Below are 22,153 nucleotides of genomic sequence, written 5' to 3' on the forward strand. Positions count from 1 at the left end.
AGGGGCAGGCCCGGGACACGGGCAGTGGTTTATGGAACACCCTGTGGAATCAACACTTTCACTACCAGGAAAAGTCTTTCACAACTGTGGATTTGGGTGACTTCAGAATCCTCCCTCCAGGACCTCTCCCCCCCCTTGCCAGACTGTGGTTTCATCTTAATGGACGAGGCAAACTGGGCTGGGAACATCACTAATGGCATGGACAGAACAACTGGGAGAGACTTCCCAAGAAATGCAACCACAAAGCTGGTTCCAGGAGCCCCTCCCTGCACAACAACTGCTCCCAGAGGATCCTGGAAACAGCCAGCAGGCTCATCCTACCTGGGAGCTCAGTCTCAGAAAAAAACCGTGCAAGAATCTGTTGCCAAGGAAGAGGGTAAATCTGCCACCAGTTGGGCACATCACACCCCAGCTCTTCAACCACCCCATAACCACCATCCCAACTCTGCAGCCACCCCGTAACCACCATCGCTGACTCTGCGACCACTCTTCTGCCTCAGGAAGAGGCATAAACAAGCTCAGGGATAAAATTTCTCAAGGTCTGAGTGATGCCCGGGAGGTGAATCGGGGCTGGGAGGGAGAGGAGGGCACACTCGGATTCCTGGATTGACAGAAAACTCTGTCTGGTACAGAATTCAGATCAGCCTTGGGTTACCCACAGATTAAATATTTACCTCTAAACAGCAGAGATGACATACAATCCATCTGATCACATGATCAATCCTCTAAAATTGACCCTCGAGATTTCAGCTGTTTCTTTGGCAACCTCAAGACCTGTATCAACCTCACTGGAATTCCAACCAACTCCTGTATCTGCTCCCATGGTATGTGGTTCTAGATAACCCACTTTTACCCCAAAAAGAATTAGAAGATATACTCAACCTTGACCTAAAAGAAGTGGAAAGCCATCTCCTGGAATCACAACATTAAATCATAATCTCTACCTTTTCCTTCCCTTTTATTTTGCTGAAGTCTTTTATTCCTCTATATCTCCTTATTGAGAGGTATAGATGCCTCCAGATGTCTCCTACATGGGAGTTCAGGTTCAAAACATAGAAGGCAACAACATTTGGCCTTTTTTGGTTTATTTTTAATCTCAAGATTTATGAGAGGTAGCTGACTCATGTTTTGGCTGGCTGGGTTGGACTCTAGTAAGTAATTGCATCCTTCTATTTTATTAATTAAGATAAGTTTTCCCACTTCTGTTTGAGTTGTTGGTGATGGACTGCTGCAAGAAAAATACACATCTCTGCTTTGGGTCTCAGGTAGGTGAAAGGCCAGACACTTCCTTCTCCAGTCCCTGGCCCAAGCATCCAAAGTGAAAGGTGCAGATACATCAAATATCCCAGCCCTGCTCAGCTCTATCAGATCATTCAAGCGTCTCCTCTCACAGGGGAGCTCCACCCTCAGCACAAGGCAAGGAATCCTACACACACCAGGGCTACTGTGACTTGTTAAGTATGGTTTTGCTTCACATACCCCCATTTCCTTTCCAGCGAGGCACCAAAAAAAAATACTGAGGAGAGAGTGTGCAGCTGAGGAATTCAGTGAATGATTAACTCCATCCTACCTATTAACCACGGCTCTCCATTCCCTCACGCCCCACAGGAGCCCCAGTTCCCGGCAGCAGAGCCGTGCCAGCATCTGATACCCACTGGTTTGGCCTGGGGAGTCCTCAGGTGATGTGGACGGTCCTTGCTTTGAGTTACAACCCATTAAGTGCAGTAATGATTAATCCGGAGCCCTGGCACAGATTCATGATGAAATGCTGCTCCTCTTGTCACACCTAATGTACCTAAATGAGTCCTGTGGCCTGGAAGTCACCGGTCTCTGTGTCACAGACCTGCTGAGGCACGACCTCCACGGACACCAGGAGCAGGGCCAGGGCAAGGCCAGCTCTTCACAAGGAGGCAAAGGGGTGCAATGACCAGATGTTACTCTCTGCACTCCAAAACAACCCAAATCTCAGCTGTGCTGCCTTTGGGACTAGGACAGAGCACATGCAGCTCTGCCAGCCTGAAGAAGCTTCAGGAGCAGCTGGATGCACGTGCACCCCCAGCACGTCATCACACTGCAAGACCTTCACATGGGATTGGCCCCACGTGCAATCCCACGTGCCTGCCACGCTCAGCTGCACCTCAGAAGACTGGGAGGGCTCAGGGCTGGGCTCAGACACAAACTCCCTGTGTGACCTCAGGCAACTCCCCTACTCCATGCATTGAGCTCTTACAGCCTTACCCAGCTGAAAAACAGGAAGGGTACGTTCAGGCTGGACATCAGGAAGAATTGCTTCTGGTTGTCAAGAATTGGAACAGGCTGCTCAGGGAGGTGGTGAAGTCCCCATCCCTGGAGGTGTTCCAGAAACGTGGATGTGGCACTTGGACATGCAGTTTAGTGGTGAAAACAGTGGTGCTGGGGGAATGATTGGACTAGATGGTCTAAGAGGGCTTTTCCAACCTTTATGATTCCACGATTCTACTGCCAGACAGCCCCTGAGCCAGCAAGAATTAGGACCCCAAGAAGTTAAAAGAAACAAGTGTACAAGTTGATTTGCAGCCAGAAGGAAGACTGGCCCATCCCTGCCACAAGCCTGTGTCTAATCCCAACAGCAAGCTCAAGCTCCTGCTGAGGGATTTTCTGCTCTAGAGTCAATAAAGGAAAAAACTGCTGCTGCTGAAACATGTTTCATGTTGTTGAGGACCAAGGCCCTCCCCTGACAGCCGAGCTCCAGGCTGCCTGGGCAGCGGCACCACAGAGACACGGCTCCTCGTGCCCTTCACCCAGTTTGATTAGGCAGAGGATCAAGACATCCTCAAACTCGAGTTGGAATAGTGAAATGCACCCCTAAGGAGGGGGAAAGGGCCAGTCCCCTCTCCCTCCAATCAGCCATCACTAAACAAACAACTCACAGCGGGGACCTTGTCGTACACGCTACAGCCAAGAGCTACTGACTGCCTGATCCCAAACCCAGAGTCAGCAGGCCCAGCCCTGCATTCCCAGCTGCCTGATCCCAAACCCAGAGTCAGCAGGCCCAGCCCTGCATTCCCAAGGCACAGCAGCAGCTCACCCAGCCCAGGCCATTTGGTGGCTCTTGGAGCTGAGTCCAAGCTCACTGCGAGGCACTCTGCACATCCATCCCTGTGTTTGCTGCCTGGTGCCTTTCTCCAGGATGTTCCTGTGAGGAAAACACTCCCAGCCCCACATCCTTCCACCCCAAGGAGCCCACAGGGAACAGCCATGTTCCTCTCAGGAACCGGTCCCTCTCCTTGGGCTGGAGTCAATGCCTGACTTCCCACTTGGGGTTGGGATGTCTGTTTGGGAAACCGATGGCACGGCCATGAAACAAAAAATAAAGTTGGGTAGAAAACAAAACTTTTTTTTCAGATGCTTTAGAAGCAAAATGAATGGTTCTCTAGCTCTGAGAGCACAGTGGGATCCTGCTGGCTCCAGACCTGCCACACAGGATGTATCTGCAAAGCACAAGGCTGTGTGTTTGGTTTGGAGGATGAGGAAGTTGAAGTAAAAGCAGGGGTGGGAAGGCAGGATCAAGGGTACCAGTGAGCCTGTCAAAGTGAGCCCACATCTCTGTTCTGCTGCCCTGGTGTTCACCTTGCTCAGAGTGAAGACTCGTCCTTCCAAGAGCTGGTATAGGATGTTTTACTGCCTTCTCACAAGGATGGCAGAGCACCAGGTAAGCAGGAATTAGAAATCCAGGGCATTTATCCAGCAGCCAAGCACTCAAGCCCTCCACAAGCATTTAATTCCCATAAATAAGCAGAATACTCCCAGCCCCATTGCTCAGTCAGGGCAGCTGATGCAAAGGAATCACTGACAGCCCAGCCCACACCACCAGGGTCAAACTGAAAACAAAACCCAGAGTCCTGCTTCCCCCTCCGTGTTCCAGCTGTTAGACAACACTGCCCCCAGTAGCTCGGCTTTCTTCCCAAACCAAGGTATGCACTTCAACTCCCCGATTGTGGAGCAGAGAAGGGCACAGGGAAGCAATCCCTGGCCTTGTACACAGCCTCCATGGCTGCTGCAGAACCCAGCAGCTTCCAGGAGCTGCAGAACAAGCCAAGAAATGGAACACCAACTCCATTGCCATTTCCCCACTCTATGAGAACAGAGGAATTGTGGTCAGTCTGCACAGGGAGGAAAAGGTGCCCCAGAGCACCCACCTGCAAAAGGAGAGGATCCACAGCAGGGCTGCTTGCCCTCAAAATGGGGATTTGTCAAAGGCTGGACTCGATGATCTTGGAGGTCTTTCCCAACCTAAATGATTCCATGATTTTGTGAAAAGATCCAGGACTCTCCCACGACTTATGAAATGTGTTTGCCAAGCTACAGTGGATCTACTTCAGGGGAAGCTGTGGGTGCTGTGGGAGCGGGACTGTTGGAGATGAATTTCCAAACTCTCCCAATTCTCTCTGAAGTTACTGGATCAAGCTACAGACTTGGATGTGTCACGGCTAATCCACAGGAAGACAGAGCAGCAGTGGGCTCTGATGGCTTGTTTTAGAGAGGTGATGGCCAGCTGTAGTTAACCCTTTAATTGCTGCAAAGACTAAATTGTGCCAGGGGGTAACACTCCAATCTGAGTGGCTGCACATGGGTCACTGTACACAATGCAAAGCAAATCCAAGTTTATGCAAATTAAACTTGTGGCTGTACCAGATGCAATCTGTGCATGTCATCAGAAATTAAATTATCCAAGGCCAGTGACATTGCTACCTTGACAGTTCACTCTCCTGCGTTGGCAAGGCAGAGTTTTCCAAGAAATGGCTAATTGCTGGATGCAGTGAGTGACAAGGGGGAAAGCAGCGAGGCCTTTGGGGCTCAGAGTTCGTGGTCAGGCTGTTGGGCTACTGGAGTTGTTATTTTGTGTTCTGTGAAGCACAGATTCAGGAGCCAGTGATGCTCCTGGCACTCTCTGCAGAAAATAGGGTGTGTCCTCCCTCTCAATTAAAACTTGGGAATTGTGTTGTGTCAGTCCAGCAGAACCTCAAGTGCCACCCAGACAGTTTAAGCTTTGTCTCCATGGTGTTGCCTGATCTGTGCTATGCCTGCAACAGCTTTCCTGCACACAGGGGCAGCAGTTTTCCTCTTTAACTTTCCTTAATAAAGCCCTTCCTTACTGCTGTAGAAACACAATCCACCACAGATATCAGCTACAGCGAATTTTCTTAACACAACTCAAAGACTAAAACAATCCAACCCTTGGCCTCTTCTAGCTTTTGTTTTCCCACTTCAGTTTTGTCTACACTAAATTTTTTAAGACTCCTGATCCAAACTTTGCATCGATCCGTGCAATCAGAGGCTGCAGAGCCGAGTCTATAAAGCCACTGACTTCATGTTTTCCCTCTGTAGGAGTAAAATAACGCTCCCACACTCCGATGGAAACCTTTGCTCTGCACAGATTTAATTCATTACTTATGAATCTCTGGCCAACGCCACCCTGCTCATGGCAATGGCTCTCTGCTTCCAGTCGCCTCCCAAGCCTGGGAAGACAGGGAATCTTCTTTTTACCATTTAGTGAAGGAGCTGAGATGGGGTCCTGACTAATGGATTCACCAACTCACTGCTCATGTTAACAGTCCTTCTGCAGAAAATCACCCAGGTAGCAACAACGAGCCGCCCTCCACAACTGCTTTACAGAGGGTTGGTCAGAAGCCAGGATATTTTCCAAGGGAAACTCTTCTCCCAGGGAATCACTCTGCATCCTATTTCCGATGAGCGCCGTGTTTTGTTTCAGGGAATAGGAGAAGATTTCTTTTTAATTGTGCTATGCTTGGGTGCAAGGGCAGTTCTGTGACACAAATCACTGAGGGGTCACTGTACATCCTGCTGGAATCATTTACAGACCGGAACAGCAGCAGCTCTGCCAACACCTCAGTGGCAAGTGCCCATATTCCAAACCTCTGCTTTTTTTCAGGATTGCCTGGACCACCTGCAGCTCTCAGGTAAGAGCTGCCCCTTTGCTGTGCCTGCACTGTGCCCAAGCTATGAGATCCCAGAGCTGGTACAGCAACACAAAATAAGAAAGGTGCCAGTTGACTGCTCTTTCCATATCCAAACTCCTCCTTTTGCAAACTCACTCTTTCCAGACAGCTTTCCAACCCTTTTTTTTTTCATCTGGGGAGGGGTGAAACACAGCTCTGCCGAGGGCCAGCTCTGCACTCCCAGTAGGACAACACTGTCTGCACAGGCTCGGGGAGAGCACAGACCCTTTCTCCAAGTCTCCTGTGCCCCTTTGATCTCTCTGGGGGTGACCAGGCAAGTAACCATCCCCAAAACCCTGTCCCACTCCTCTTCCTGTGATGAAACACAGCCTAAGCAGAGGTGTCTGAGGGAGTACAAAGCATAACCAAGCACAGGGAATGTGACTGCAACACTTTTTCTTAGAGGCTCCACTCCGCATCCCATTGTGGTTTCCAGCTGTTCCCTCAGCTCTCCAAGCCCCAGGAGAGGAAATGTGGCACACGGCGTGGGATGGGGCCCGTGGTTATTGTTCTTATCACCCCACACACTGCCTGGCACGGGCTGCAGAGCGTGGCTGGACAGTCCCCTCTGCCCACAAACAGCCACACAGCCCCTGCACATGAAAGCCATTAAGGACCAGCACAGAAGCAACCCACGAGGGACAATCCATGAACATTCCCACACTGATGGCACCACTCCTGCTGCCAGCAGGATGACGGGGCGGGCTGCCACATATATCCCCTGGAAGGTAAGGCTTGTGTGGGCAGCTCTCCTGACAGCCCCACTGACAGCACACAGACACCACGGAGCCAAAAAGCCCCACAGGTACCCCCCAGGCTCAGTCCATGGCCCCTGTGCCAGCACTGGTGTCCTGCTGTTGGAAATGTGGCATTTGGGAGCACTGGCAGTGGAGACAGGAACGGAACATCTGTTTTTTCCAAGCCACACGTGGAAAGGCTGAGCTGTATTCAACCAGCCAGCTGTGAGGCAAGAGGATGAACAGAGAAGTACAAAAATAGACACTTCTCTAGTCCTTCTTCAAGCAACATTTTTGCACTACAAAAACACACAAAAAAAGAAGGGTCATGGTTTTTTCCCAGCTCTCAGAGGGACTCGTGTGCTCCCGTCAGAGTTTCAGGATGCATCCCCCAGACTCCCAGCTCTGTCACAGTGTACCCAGCTCCCCTCTGGGGCTGTCTGCAGTGCAAGACTCACACACAGTGCCCCACACCAGGACACAGATGCTTCCACCAACCTGCCCTAAACCAAAACCCGCAGCTCCAGCCCGGCCTCACTCCACCCCCTTCCCGAGGCGTGGTTTGAGAGAGAAACGAACAGCTTTGGCCAACACAATCCGGCTGGGCTCTGCTTTCCCAGGCTTAGCTGTTCCTCGGGTTCCTCCCTCCAGAGGACTCAACCCACACCCTGGGTCCTCTTTTTAGAGCACCACTCCCACGGCTCCCGGACCGGGGAGAGTTTGCTGAACCCATTTAACCCATTCCCAGCAGGACCTGATTCCCCCCGACCGGCAGGGAAAGGTGTTTATAGAATCCCATGCAAGCCCCCAGGCCAGGGAGAGGAAGGAGAGGCGTCATTGCCCGTCCCAGCCAAAGCTGCAGGGAAAACTGCTCCTTTGCTCCTGGCTCTGCTCCGTGCCAGAGGAGCCCAGAGCAGCACAGACCCTGCGGGAGCCAGGGCTGAGGTGCTGCCAGGGGATGTTGCAACGGAGCTGTGGAGAGGCCATTGCTGGGGATCTGCAAGTACCACAGAACCGTGGAATCACAGAACAGCTTGGGTTGGAAAGGACTTTAAAGAGCATCCAGTTCCTCCCCCTGCCATGGGGCAGGGACACCTTCCACTAGCCCAGGTTGCTCCAAGCCCCGTCCAACCTGGCCCTGGACACTTCCAGGGATGGAGCAGCTTCTTCAGGCAACCTGTGCTAGGGCCTCCCCACCCTCATAGGGAAGGATTTCTTCCCCATATCCCATCTAACCCTGCCAGCTGGCAGTGGGAAGCCATTCCCCCTTGTCCTGTCCCTCCAGGCCCTTGTCCAAAGTCCCTCTCCAGCTCTCCTGCTGTCCCTTTAGGGACCAGAAGGTGCTCCAGGGTCTGTCCAAGGAGGTGGGCACAGGCTGCAAACTCCACCCTGGAAATCTCCCTTTCAAACCAGTGATTAGACCCCGTGACTTCATCAGACACACAAAATTGCACTGCACGGAGCCAAACGTGCTCCCGATCCAAGGAGCTGCCCATGGAGGCGGGCAGAGAACAAGCTGCCCAGCTGTCACCAGGGGAGAAAAGGCCCTGGTGTGGTGGCCAGGGCAGATTTCGGATGAGCAGGAACAGGTTGGCTGAGTCCTGGCTCGGATCCAGAATCCCTGTCACTGCAGACTGTCCCACAGGCTCGTCAGGAGCCAGAGCTGCCACGGGCTGTGGCTGCTGTCAGACGAGCACAGCCCTCTCCTGACAGAGAGTCCCATCACCTCCCAGCCCTGCACTGCCAGAGGGCACCCACAGCCCCAGCCTGGAGGTAAAGCAGGACCACAGTTAACACCCAAAAATGCCGCAGGTGGGAGACTCGTTACCACAGAGTGAACATCAAGTACTGTCACCAACCCAGAGTATCACACTGTCATCATGGGATGCTAATTAAATTCAAAATGACAGTAGGTTAAACAGAATCACACAAGACCATATGCCACATCTGAAACTTCATCTCTGAGCTCAGCTTATTGAGTTTTTTCCAAGACCTAGTGCCAGGAAGCCTAAGAGATGTACCTGTTCCCAACTGGGGGGGGGGGGGGGGGCAATTTTGCTGTTAGAATGGTAGAAACAGCTCCCTGAGGACTATCACACTTTAATTATCCGTGTTTTGCACATCATCAGAAAGGATATGATCTTTTGAAGGAAAGGGAAGAGCTGGAAAGCTGAGAAAGTTCAGCCTGAAGAAGAGAAGGTTGTGTGGAGAGCTCACAGCACCTTCCAGTATCTGAAGGGGCCTATGAGGAAACCAGAGAGGGACTCAGCATCTGGAACTGTGGTGCCAGGACACATGGGAACGAGTTCAAACTGAAAGAGGGGACATTTAGGTTCAATATATGGAAGAAATTCTTCCCTGTGAGGGTGGGGAGGCCCTGGCACAGGTTGCCCAGAGAAGCTGTGGCTGCCCCATCCCTGCAAGTGTCCAGGGGGGCTTGGATGGGGCAGGGAACAACCTGGGCTAGTGGGAGGTGTCCCTGCCCATGGTAGGGGGTGGGACTGGATGGGCTTTAAGGTCCCTCCCAGCTCAAACCATTCCAGGATTCTAAGACAGAATCTCTTCATACTGGTCAGGGTTCCTGTAATATACCACAAATGCTACAGCCTGCACACTGTAGATGCTCTTCCTAATGATAGCTATCCTTTAAAACATGGGAATGGCTGCACACACATGGGTTTTGTTTTTTGTGCCCTTTGCAAAGCAAAAAACTAACGTTATATTTCAACTGACGTTTTTAGTTTTGGCAAATAGAGATGCCAACTTGGCTCTAGTGCCTAAGTAAAGAACAGTGCTACGATGCGAAAAACAAGCTAATTCTTTACTGCAGAGGAAGGCTGAGAAACAAGGGCTGCACAGGTCTGATGTGGCACCCTCATCCTCCTCTGGGACAGGCACTGACCTCTGGCAGAGCTTGTGCATGCAGGGGGCAGCAGGAGAAGGGGAGTGGGGGCAGCAGGAGAAGGGGAGTGGGGGCAGCAGCTCCACAGCCCGGCAGCCACTGCAGCTTCCAGCCTTTGAGCCACATCCCAGCAAGGCCTGGAGAGGAGGGTGGGCTGGGGGGTGTCAGAGGAGGGTGGGCTAATTTGGAGGGGAGAGAGGGGTGGGCTGATGAGGGGCAGCAGCCGTTCCTCTGAACAGCAATAGTGCTTCAGTGCAGCCCAGTAGCGGAGCTGCCAAATTTCCACTGCGGAAGAGACAGAAATTTTCTCTTTGAGCCTGACAGCGACTGCCTAAATCGTGGTGTTGGCCGTGGAGGAACTAATTCACAAGTGCTGTTTCCCCCACAGTCCCCCACCTTCTCCTGTGCACTCTCCTCACAGTAAGAGCAAGATCGTCTGTCCGTGCAGCTCCCAGCCCGCTCCACCCTGGTACTGAAATACACAGCTTTGCTCCCAAGCTATCCTTCTTCACCCCTGTTTATTTTCTTATTCGTTTACTACAACTCAGATAAATGTTTGGGGACATATGGAGTAAATAAAATACAAAATCAAGCTGAACTACAACAATGAAAGTACAACAAATCTTGAAGAAACAGAAAGGATGACGCAGAGACACATTATGGAAACCAGAGTGTGGAAAACGTGGCATGACAAGAGATAAAACAAGGAATCCCATTAAATGGCAAACAGGGAGAGAAGCATTAACAAACCATATGAGTTCTACCTTCTGAGTGAGTGATTTTCTTTTAAATCCACTTTTTGTGAGAGCAGGATGAAACGAGTTGGGTGAAACACAAGAGAGACCTGCCGGAGGCTCACCAGCAGGAGAAGAGCAGGATCAAGCCCACATTTTCACTTCAACAAGGAAAAAACCACACGCAGAAAAACACCACCAGTAAGCTTAAAAATTGCAGGAAATACAGGGAAAAATCAGTTCAAACAGTACACAGGAAAAACCACACCAGATGTCAGAGGAGCCCCAAAAGGTGAGGGCAGCAGCTCATCCTTCTGCCCCTTGGGGCTTCGAGATGTTTAATTCCAGTGCTTTAATGTGTGTTTCTTTATCACTACCGGGGTTTGTAGATTTGGCTGCACTGAACTGCAAATCACAAAAGCAGACACACGTTGATGCTGCTCAGGATTATCTAATTACAACTTTTGCCACAGAGCAGAAACACCTTCGAACCCTCCTCGCTGGTGGATGCCTGTTCTTACAAGGAGGACGTTTTTCTTAACACACTTTTAAACACCATCAAAAAAAAAAAAAAGCCAACATTTTAATTTTAAAAAAAGGTAAATTTCTCAGCCATGGGAACAGCACTCAGACTTCCCTGAAGCTTTAGGGAGGAGGACAATAAACAACCCAGTCCTCTCTAACACCGGAGCCCATTTTGCTGACAGAACACCACAGAATTGCCTCCTTGTTCATGCTCAAACTATAGCTAAGGTTGCTTATGGGACTGGTCCCTTCCACAGGCTGAATGAATCTCATTGGCAAAATATTTATCTAGCACCTCATTTGGGCCTTTTTCCCCCCTCCAGAATTTCATACAAAAGAGAAACGCAGCCTTGTTTTTGCTGGGATACGGCTTCCTACAAGAATGACATTCCAGGCTGTCTCAGGTTTTTTCTAGGAACAGCAGTAGAGCTATTTTGCCTGTGGCCTGGACACTACTGCACAGATACTCCACTGCCTGTGGGTTTACCTGAATAAGATTTTAATTTAAATTGGATTGGTTTTTTCCCTGATAACTTTTGAAGACACCTCAAGCCTTGAAAAGGCTTTTCCTGCATCACGTAATCATACCAAAATCCACTGATGGTTGCTGACTCTTGAAATTTAAAATATCACAGACTGCAGGTTCCTGAATCATAAGATCTGTTTATTTTAAGGTTTGCTTGGGTGAAGTCACCGGCTGGGCAGTGCAGCCCCAGGGCTCACTGCCAAATCCACAAAAAACCCCGCTGGGTTTTGGATGAAAGTTCTGACCCCCAAACCCAGAGCCTGGCGATAGCAGAGCTCCTCTGATCCCAGCTTCTCCTTCTCACCCGTCCACAAACAGTATTCCACGTTAATGAAGGAAAACTAAGGAAGTCTCAACTCTCGTCTTTGTACATCAAGATTCTAATTTCCACTTCAAACCCACCATGACACCAAAGACGTGTCAGAAAGAATCAATATTTGCAAGGGAAAGTCGGAAAACCTCGATGAGCTTTATTTCCAGTTGAGGAATGACAGGAGCGACGAAAGCTCATGGAACAGTTCAGGCTCAAATAAACGTGAACAAAATCCGGTAACGCTGAGAGCAAAGCACTTGAAAAGAGATGGATCAGAGCGTTCCTGGGACGGAGGAGCTCAGAAGTGCAAATGCTGCCACTCAGAGCGTGTTGCTCCTCAAGCTCAGTTTTTTATGTTGCGCACTGCGGATTACTTGGAAAAAAACAGCCTTTGCTCCTGGTTCCAGCCAGACTTTGCCTTACACTTCAAGAACCCCACTCTGGCCATGGGAAGGGGCCAGTATTCCCAGGCTCTGCCTGGAGACTGTTCCCAGCAAGGTATGTGGTGTCTGTGGGCTGCAGAGCTGATTTCCTTAGTGATTCTTTGGACGGGGCATTTCTCTGGGCTCCTGGTGACGGGGCTGCTGCAGTTGGCATTTATTTCCCCAAAGCTGCTACAACTAAAACATCAGACCCGGGGGGAATTCATGCCTAGGCCTTACTTCTACAGCTCGAGGAACAGAATGGCACTGCTGAGTGTGAGCACACACCACACGGTCCGGGAGCTTTGGCCCTGGGAACTTTCTGAATTTTCCTTCTTAAAGGCTGCCTTCATTTCAGAATAATTAATTTTTTTAATAAAGGTTTTGCTGAGATATTAAAAAAAGAAAAATTTTCCTCTAATGAGAGAACAGGCAGCAATCATTAAAAATATTATTTATCTGTCAGTGTTCAATAAAGGGAACATGAAATTAATAGACAAAGCTACTTGTGTAATCTCACTGTGCCATGAGCCAGAGCCCCTCTCACCCCAACAGAAAGGAAACTGTAAATCCTTCATGGTAACAACAAAGGTGTAAGTACACCTGCCTTCTTTGCCAGCAACAGGAGGTCAAACAGGGCAGTAAATTTAAAGGAAACCCACTTCAGCACATCTTCCACCAGCCACGAGAACAGTACCAGCACACATTTTCAGCTGACTGTACGCACAAGATGATGTGCTGCCTGACAAAGATGACCCTATGGTCTTAACTCCAAAGACACCCATCCCACAGCTGCTCCCTTCCACGCAGTGCTCTCCACAGTGCCATACACAAACACTTCTCCCTCGGAATCAGAGGCAGATCAGTAACACCATCCATTGCTTCAGGAGGTTTCCCTGTCCCATGTTTTTGCAGGAGCTTTATGTCCAGCTTCCATTTGTCATTGCACAAACAGCATCTAATCCAAAACGTTTTGAGAGCTTTTACAACTCAGCGTCTCTGAACAGCAATAACAAAAAGCCAAATGAAGGACAGATCACCACAGCCTTCAGGAGGCTGCTCTACAGTGACCAGCGATGGGCTGGCACGTTCCACCTCTGTCACAGCCTCGGGAGCTGCAGTTCCCCATCTCTAACCAACAACAGATAACACAAACCCAGAAACTCCTTAATAAAAACCAGTCTTTCCCAGTTAGGGACTTTCTGCGACAAACAATGGCCGGTTTGTTTGGAAAAGTCTAAATATATCTTGTAAGAAAAGAGCTGGAAAATACCTTGCCTGTTGGATTTAGAGATGTGCATTTTCCTGAGGTTAGTCCAGACACATCCTGCAAAACCTACAATTTATGTTTAATGTGGTGCTCCACAACTTCTACAGTATCTCTGTATTGACACTAAGAAGTGGAAACTTAGTTAAGAATATGCAAAGAGAAAAGCAGACCCTTAATGTAGTGAAATACCAGCAGAAGTAAGTTCATGTGAGATTTATCTACTGCGCTGGGCCCCACGTCATCTCTCTTATATGAATCACCTGATGCTTTTGTCTCATCAAGAACTGAAAAGTTGCTTCCTACAGAACACAAATTCAGGTTCAAACCCAAACTTCTCCCTTATATCTGTTTTTGTGTCATACAGTAACTTTACTTCAGTGACTGTGCACATGGACCATTCCAGTGCCCCTCCACGTGCCTGATTGATCTTCCCAAAACAACAAAACCAGCATCTGAATACACACACATCTGTCATCCCATCCCAGCGCTTCCATGGGCAAATGTTTATTTGAACTTTTTAGTTGGGTCCTTTGAATTTTCTGTTAACAGCATTTAACCCACATCCAACTGCGCATTCCCTCAACACCCTCCTCCTGCCACTCCCCAAGGACCTCAGAAACCAAAACTCAGAGCACAGAACCTCCTGCATTCCCCCAGACATCAAACTCCGTGCAGAAAACCTCCTGCCATCCCCTAGAAACTCTGAATTCAAACTCCGGGCACAGAACTTCCTGCATTCCCCCAGAACTTCCAAAACCAAAACTCCGGGCACAGAACCTCCCGCATTCCCCCAGAAATCAAAGCTCTGGGCACAGAACCTCCCGCATTCCCCCAGAAATCAAAACTCCGCGTACAGAACCTCCCGCTCCATCCCCCCACGGCCCCGCTGGGCTGCCCCTTTCGGGACACGCGGGGTTATCCCGCCCTGGGTCTGGGCTGAACCCCGGGGAGGCGGCTCGGGCTGCGGGTCCGCGCATCCCCCGCGGGGGCTCCGCGGGCACCGAGCGGCGGCGGGGCCGGGCCAGTGCCCGCTTTCCATCCCGGTGCCCGCTTTCCATCCCGGTGCCCGCTTTCCATCCCGGTGCCCGCTTTCCGTCCCGGTGCCCGCTTTCCGTCCCGGTGCCCGCTTTCCGTCCCGGTGCCCACTTTCCGTCCCGGTGCCGCGCTCCGTCCCCCGGCCGTGCCGCCCCGGTGCCCGCGGTACTCACAGCGCGGTGGCGGCGGCGGGCACGGCGGGCCCCGGGCGCTCCACGCCGCGGGCCGAGCAGTTGACGGCGCAGGCGGGCGCGGCGCAGGCACAGCCCGGGGCGCAGGGCCGGCAGGCGGGGGCCGGGCCGGCCGCGATGCCCCCGCACAGCAGCGAGCAGAGCAGGCACCAGCCCGGCAGCGGCAGCCGCGCCGCGGGGGCGCCATGTTTGCGCTGTGATCCAGTGTCTCCATTTCCCAAAGGCATCTCTCCCTACGGGCATGGCATGGCCCCGGCACGCCGCTGCCCCGGGGCTCGGCCGGGCTCGGCCGGCTCAGCGCCCGCCCGCCATGGCCCGGCCCGCTGGGGCTCCGCTCGCCGCGCTGACAGCCCCGGCCCGGCCCGGCGCCGCTCGGCTCTGCTGCTCCGCCCGGCCCGCGGCCGCCCCCGCTCCGCCTCCCGCCCGGCGGAAACGCGGCGCCGCTCCAGCCCCGCGCCCGCCCGGGCCGCCCCCGCTCCGCTCCGATCCGCTCCGCACCGCGGGGCTCCCGCGCCGGCCGGCCCGGGGGGGACAAGGGGGGTCCCGCGGGATAGGGACGTCCCGGGCGCAGGCGGTCCCGGAGGCAGGAGAGTCCCGCGGGGATGGGGTGTCCCGGGGGCACGGCGGTCCCGGGAGCGGGAGAATCCCGCGGGGAAGCGGTGCCGCGAGGGGCACGGGGGTCTCGGGGGGTAGAGGTGTCCCGGGAACGGGGGGATTCCTGGAGCAGAAGGCCCCGGGGGATGAGTGTCCCTGACGGGGCAGAGGCATCCCGGGAGCAGGGGCATCCGTGGGGGACGGGTGTCCCGGGGGCAGGGGGATCCCTGGAGAAGGGGGTCTCCGAAGCAGGAGGATTCCGTGGGACACGGAGGTCCCAGAAGGCAGGAACATCCCGGGGAACACGAGCGTCCTGAGGACAGGAGCATCCCGGGGAGCAGCGACATCCCGGGGAACACGGACATCCCAGGAAACAAGGATTATCCCGATGAGGGGCATCTCAGAAACTGGGCAGGGCAGACGATGCAGGATGGAATTGTGCTGGAGATGGCAGGGGAGGCGGGGTGTCTCACAATGCCAGGGGGGCTTCCCCACCCCGGGCACAGAGGGCAGTGGACAGACACCCACACCCACCTGAGCCCTTCCTGAAGGCCCTCGGCACTCGGTTCCCGTGGCTGGTGCCCATTCCCAAGGGCTGTAGGATCCAGTAAGAGCTCAGGTTGTGGGGTGCTTTGCACACCTACAGTACAGCAGGTACCTTGGAGATGGAGGAAGAACAAGTCAGGTACTTTTCAGTGCATTTTTTTTACCATTAAACAGCAAATCCATCAGGTTTCAGTACCACTCACACCCCACACTGGCCCAGGCAGTGGTCCTGGCTCACACCTGGTGAGGTCAATCCCATCATTCCACCGTGGCTCCTCGGGGATCTGAACTGCTTCTAGTTTAAAGTGATTGAAGGATATAACTCAAATAAAATCTCCATACAATGAAAGGAAGCATCATTACACAGGACATCTCCCCAAAACCATCCCCAGCCCATTTGGAAGCAGTGGATAGGTGTGACAGCTGATAATTTCCCACCCTAATTTGTTGGTCTTTCACATGTGCCTTGTTACAGTGTGATGGGACATATGGAACATGGCCCTGGCCCTCCACTGAGGGGGGGATATGAGAAAGCTGAAATAAAACATGGGAGAAGCTGCTTTTGAACTGGTTCTCCTGAGATTTGTTGATCCAGACAACACTTCCAGCAGGTTTTTTGCTAAATAGAGACAGGAAAATCTTGCTCTTCATTTATGCAATTCCATTAATTCTTGCAGCCATTCACACCCTGAAAACATTGCTATGTAACATTGAAGTTTAGTGCAGCAAATCTCCCCAGGTCAGCCTTGGCACCAGGAATGCCAGTGTCCACTGGAGCCTCAGAACTGCCCATGGGCAAAGCTGAGCCCACACTCTGTTCAGTCATGGCTGTTCCAGCAATTACTGTTGATAGGAAAACCTCTGGAAGCGCTGCCTGGAGAGCACCCCTGTGAGAAGGGCTGTCCCTCCCCAAAAAGATGGGTCACCCATCACAGGCTGCTCCCCTTGAACAGCCCGTGCCCCAGTGCCAGGGTGAGAGGTGCTTGGTAGTGGTCTGAAGCAGCTTGCACAGCCAAGCAGGGCTGCCTTCTGTCCAGCCTCCCCTCAGAGCTGCACCCCGTGCCTCTGCCAGCTTTTGCTGCTCCCACGTGTGCTCCCCGGCATTCCCAGTGCTCCGATGGTGAGTGTGCCCAGGAGCTGCCACCCTGACACTGCAGCAAGGGACTGTGGCAGTAGGGCCTTGGCAATCACTGGGCTCAGGAGCTCTGCCTGGCAGCTTTCAAGGGAGAAACCACAACAAAAAGGGGTGGGAGAGAGACTGCTCACTGTCTGCAAGCATCCGAGGAGTGAGAGCAGCAGGGAGCAAGAACAATTGTTTGGGGTGGGACCAGAGGAAGGACTGGAGCCTCAGAGCCTGCTACCCCCCCTTCTCCTCTGCTGAGAACAGACCTGGGGAGAGGAGGGCCTGGGGGGCAGGTTTGCCTCTCTCAGTGGGCTGGACTTGCCTAAACCTCGTCTCTGTGTCTGTGTAGGATGCCCTCACTGAGTCATTCCACGAGGACACACTCATGTTGGGGCCAGGTCATGAGTTTCAGCATGTGCCACTTGATGGCTGTGATTGTCCTGCACACTCAGCTCCTGTGAGCAACAAAACACAGGCATTGTTCCTTTACCTCAGAGACAAAAGATTGGAAGGGACCTCCAAGATCACCAAGTCCAATCTTTCATCAATCTTCACCTTGTCCCCCAGCCCAGAGCACTGAGTGCCACATCAGTTGTTTCTTGAACACCTTCAGGGCTGGGGACTCTACCACCTCCCTGGGCAGTCCATTTCAGTGTTTAACAACCTTCTCCATGAAGAAATTCTTCCTAATGCCCAACATAAACCTCCCCTGGTGCAGCTTGAGGCCATTTCCTCTCATCCTGTCACTAGTTACCTGAAGAAGGTGACTCCTACCATGTTACTCCTCCAGAGCTGCTCATCACCTCCAGCTCTACCTGGTTGGCTTGATCCAGGATGGTCCTGATCCAACAGAGTCCACAAGCACCTTTGTGGATTTAGGTGTGTGACTGTCCTGCTGAACCCCGAGGGGTGATGTTAACTGGAGCCTCGGCTTCCCATATCCAAACTCTATATTTCAGGTTTATTCAAAGCCCGACAGCATCTGATCCCACTCCTTGGCATGGTGCTTAATGTGTGTGGGAATTTACTTTCCAAAAACATTTTGTGCCTTTTAGGCTTGAAATCTGCTTGAAAGACACATCATCCTTTGCATGATGTATTGTGCCCAAAATAGCCCTGCAGTTACTATTTCCTCATGTGACTACAATGTATTTATTTCCGCTCCCTCAAATGTGAATTGCTTTTTTTGGGTGGTTTTTCTTTTTTTCCTTTTTTCTGTACTGATGCCCATATTTTTTCAGATAACAGCAAGGAGAAAATATCCTGTGTGTGGATTGCAATCAGCAGACTAGCTGGCTAATGGAATCCAGCCGATGGAATGAAGTTAAGGGCTGTCCCTGAAAAGCCAGGGCTGCCAAGCTGTAACGAGGGCAACGAGCAAGGAAATATGTGAGTGAGTGGGCAAGGAGACAGCAAACCTCGACACAGCAGTAACAGAATCATTTGGTCACATTGAGTCACGATTTTTGATCTCGGAGGAAGGTCTTCTCGCTGAGTTATGATGGTTTTGAGAGCAGTAACTGCAGAAAATGATGGAAGTGGAAAATGTACTCTGGGGCTGGGAGGCTGCTGCTCACTGCGAGGCTGGGAATGGCTCGTTGTGGGGAAGGGATTCTGCTGGTTCCTCCCACTGGCAAGGAACTGGAGAGTTTCTCAACACTGTTTACTTGCAGCAGAATTCAAACCCCAACCAAGAGGGTGTTAATTCCCCCAGCCCTCCAGCCCTGCACGAGTGCACCCAGCACATGGGCAGATCCTCTGTGGTCAGCAGAACGTGACGGAGCTGTGGCTGGCTGGGAATGTCACTGCTGCCTCCAGGCCCTCCAGCCAGATCCCAGAACCACCACAGATGGTTTCAGCAGTACCCAGACAGCCGTGGAACCCCACTGTGTGCCCCAAACCCCAAGGCACCCCTTCTTCAGTGCACTGAACACTGTTTGGCTCACGCCTGCAGTGCCCAGTGCAGGTCCACGAGCAGCTGCTGGGGACATCCTGTCGCCCAGGCGTGTTCATGGGGAAGCTCTGTGCAGATGGAGATGGGATTGCAGCCAGGATGGCTGAGCCAGGACAGGATCCTTCTACCTCCAGCCACATGCGTCCACTGTACCTTGTGTGCAGCTTGAAAAAGGCAGGAAAAATGCCTCTCTTGACCTCTCTGCTCCCTTGCCACGAGCTGAGGTCCCTTGCAGCTGTATTCATGCATGGCTGTTATTTCTCTGCTTAGGAGAACTCTCACCTGATGGAAGGAGCACAGCTTGTCCTCAGCTGATGTTGTGGGGAGAGAGCTCTCCCACTAGGTATGGAATAGAAGTATCCCAGAGAAGGTCATGATCTCTGTTTCTCCTGGGAGGAAGTGGCTGTTCCTATCTCTGCAGTGTGTTACTCTGTGGCTGCATTTTGTGTCCCTCTCGCTTTCATGATCATAGAATCATGAATTCTTTAGGCTGGAAAAGATCTCCAAGACCACTGAGTCCAACCATTCCCCCAGCACCGCCAAGGCCACCACTAATCCATGTCCCCAGGTGCCACGTCCACACGGCTTTTAAATCCCTCCAGGGACGGGGACTCTGCCACTGCCCTGGGATTGATGCTGTGGTACTTGAGGAATGACCCCCACGAGGACCATCTCCATCGCCAGTCCTGGCTGCCGCTCCCCGCCCATATTCCCATTCCCCTGCTCTAATCGCCCACCCAGATGGCCGCAGGCAGACCCAGGGGCTCCCCCCGGCCCCCGAGCCGTGCGGGACCCGGCGGGCTCGGCCCCTCACCGCTGTGCCCGGCCCTCGGTGCCGGTTCGCGGACTCCAGGCGCCCTCTAGCACCGCCGCCGGGATAGAACCCGCGAAAAGGATGCAACGCGCCCTAAAATCATGGAATCATAGAATCCATTAGGTTGGAAAAGCCCTCCAAGACCATCGAGTCCAACCGTTCCCCCAGCACTGCCAAAGCCACCATTAGCCCATGTCCCCAAGTGCCACATTCACACGGCTTTTAAAGGACAAGGGGGAATGGCTTCCCACTGACAGAGGGCAGGGTTAGATTAGAAATTAGGAGGAATTAGAGTGCCTGGAAGTGCCTGGCCAGATCCAGGCTGGCCATGCTGCTCACACATTGTCATCTTGAAATAAAAACTAATTGCCCAAACTTACCAGTGCCTCGCTAAGAGGAAATGTCCAGCCTTCCATGGAAAACATTAACAAAGAGCATCAAAACTCGAAGCTGTATTGTCATCATCCCCCGGATTGTCAGTTACCTGGAGCAGCACCACTGGCTGATGGCTCAGATGGGGAATGTCACGTCAGGTGTGTCAGAGGAGGAGCAGAAAGACAGCAGCTGTTGATCCTCAGGCTGATGGGTCCCACTCGTGTCTCATCAGCCGCCTGCCTCAAATTAGCTCTGGTGAGCTGTGAGCACGCTGTGGGCACATCTGCAGCTCCCCTGGCAAGCAGGAGCTCAGTTCCTGACACAGGCAGTCCTGCTGCTCCCTAGCCCTCTGTCTCACTCAGGGGGTGGATTTCCCTGTCCTCCCATGGGATCTGCCCTCTGCACATTTCCACGCTCACTCATTACCGCTGTTTATTGTTTTACAAGGCCCCAGAGCACTGCTCACATCCCAGGGCTGGCCCGTGGGAGCTCTCGAGCTCTGCAGTGCCAAACTAATTTCCAAAGATGAAGGTTTTTGGGGAGTTATTTGCTCCAGTCCCTTGGGCTCTGCTGTGGTGGCTCCAGAGGCAGTGCCAGGCTTGGGGCCACTGGCTGGGATTGTGCTCCAGCTGTGGCCTGACTGGTGTGAAACTCTCTGGAATGGAAACAGCCAAGTGTGCACAGGTAACAGAGGCACCTGTGACATTTATCCCCTTGCTTCTGAAACCACAACCACACTCTAACCCTTCCCTGCCTCAGGACGTGCCTCTATACAGCTACAAAATACCTCAGATATTTTCAAGCTGACATTATATTCCTAAAATATTTGATGCTGCTGAGGCATGTTTGAAAAGCGTCTAAAATATACCAAACAGCCCGCAAATATCTCATATTTGGAAGGCCAGGCACGTGCTCTGCCCTTCCTCTATCTCTGTAGGATGTGTTTCAAAGAGCCTTTGAACATCCAACTCCTCATCCCATCCGAAAGCCCTTGTGGGTGACTGTGTGCTCAGCCCTTTTGCTCCTGAAACCTCGGCTCGTGCTGGTCTTGGCACAAGGAAAATTAATTTCCTGGCCTCAGCCCAGTGCAGCCTCATTAGGACCTGGCACGATCACCCTGTTGTGCATGGGATGGTGGGGGCCCAGGGCAGCACCATGGTTCCCTCGGGATGCCCGTGGGGACATGCCAGTGCTGGAGGACGTGCCAAGGTCCTGTTTTCCAGTGGGATGTGGGACCGACCTGCTGGGGTCTGTTGTATTTTACAGTGTCAGCAGCTGCACTGTGTCCTGCTCAGCCCCGGGTGCTGCTGCCACTTCCCAGTGCTGTGCTGTGCCCTGGGTAATCCCAGGGTGCCAGTCCTGGAGCAGGGCAGAGGGGGAAGCTGTGCCCCATGTCTCGTTTACCAGCTTGAGCCCAGCACAACCAGTGTTACAGCAAAGGACTCTTGCTCTGCTCTGGAGGAGGGGACTGAGCCCCCTTGGCTTGGCACTGGGGACAGACCCCCCATCCCATCCTCCTGCTGCCCATGGAAGTGATGTCTTGGCCCAGCTTTGTTGCCGGCTTGGGTCCTCCTCTCAAACACTTCCAAGGTTGCGAGTGCTGGTGGTTTCTTGACTTGGCTTTGCCCTTTGAAGAATGGGCTAATGGGGGCAGTTTGGTGGGGGAAGGAGTGCTCAAGCTCTGTCCCTGGGCTGCATGTGCTGACACCTCAGTATCTGCCCAGCTCCGTGGTGCCCAAACCCTCATGTGGAGCTACTACGGATTTGAACACCAAGAAACAAAGACTTAGTAACAGGCTGGGCTCTCCAAACCTCCGGGGTGCTTTGCAGGAAAACATTGGCAATGAGAGGCTGGAGGGAGCTGCACGTGGGAGCTCCCACTAAGGAGGGACCAGGGAAGTGGAGGAGCCCGAGATGGAACCAGAGGGACTGTGTGGAGGAGAGATGGAAAATGAAATATCCAGACAAAGGAAGGAGGTTGCAATGTAAGATCAGGCTTGGCAATGTAAGAAAGAGAAGAGACAAAAGCAGTCTCCCAGCAAAACGCTGGAATTTAACTTTCCCAGCTGCAGAGAGAAAACAATGACTTCCCA

At 52.5% G+C, this 22,153-nt stretch overlaps 1 protein-coding gene across 1 annotated transcript in view; it reads right to left on the reverse strand.

Annotated features, from left to right (window-relative positions):
* PKD1 (polycystin 1, transient receptor potential channel interacting) overlaps positions 1-14,954 on the reverse strand; it is an 83,865-nt gene extending 68,911 nt beyond the window's left edge. Inside the window, 1 exon segment of the mRNA XM_032704337.1 lies at positions 14,637-14,954. Coding sequence (XP_032560228.1) covers positions 14,637-14,881 — 245 coding nt within the window. The 5' untranslated portion in view covers positions 14,882-14,954.
* Positions 14,955-22,153: the final 7,199 nt, after the last annotated feature.

The sequence above is a fragment of the Chiroxiphia lanceolata genome, chromosome 16, assembly GCF_009829145.1.
Source record: "Chiroxiphia lanceolata isolate bChiLan1 chromosome 16, bChiLan1.pri, whole genome shotgun sequence".
Taxonomy (NCBI): domain Eukaryota; kingdom Metazoa; phylum Chordata; class Aves; order Passeriformes; family Pipridae; genus Chiroxiphia; species Chiroxiphia lanceolata.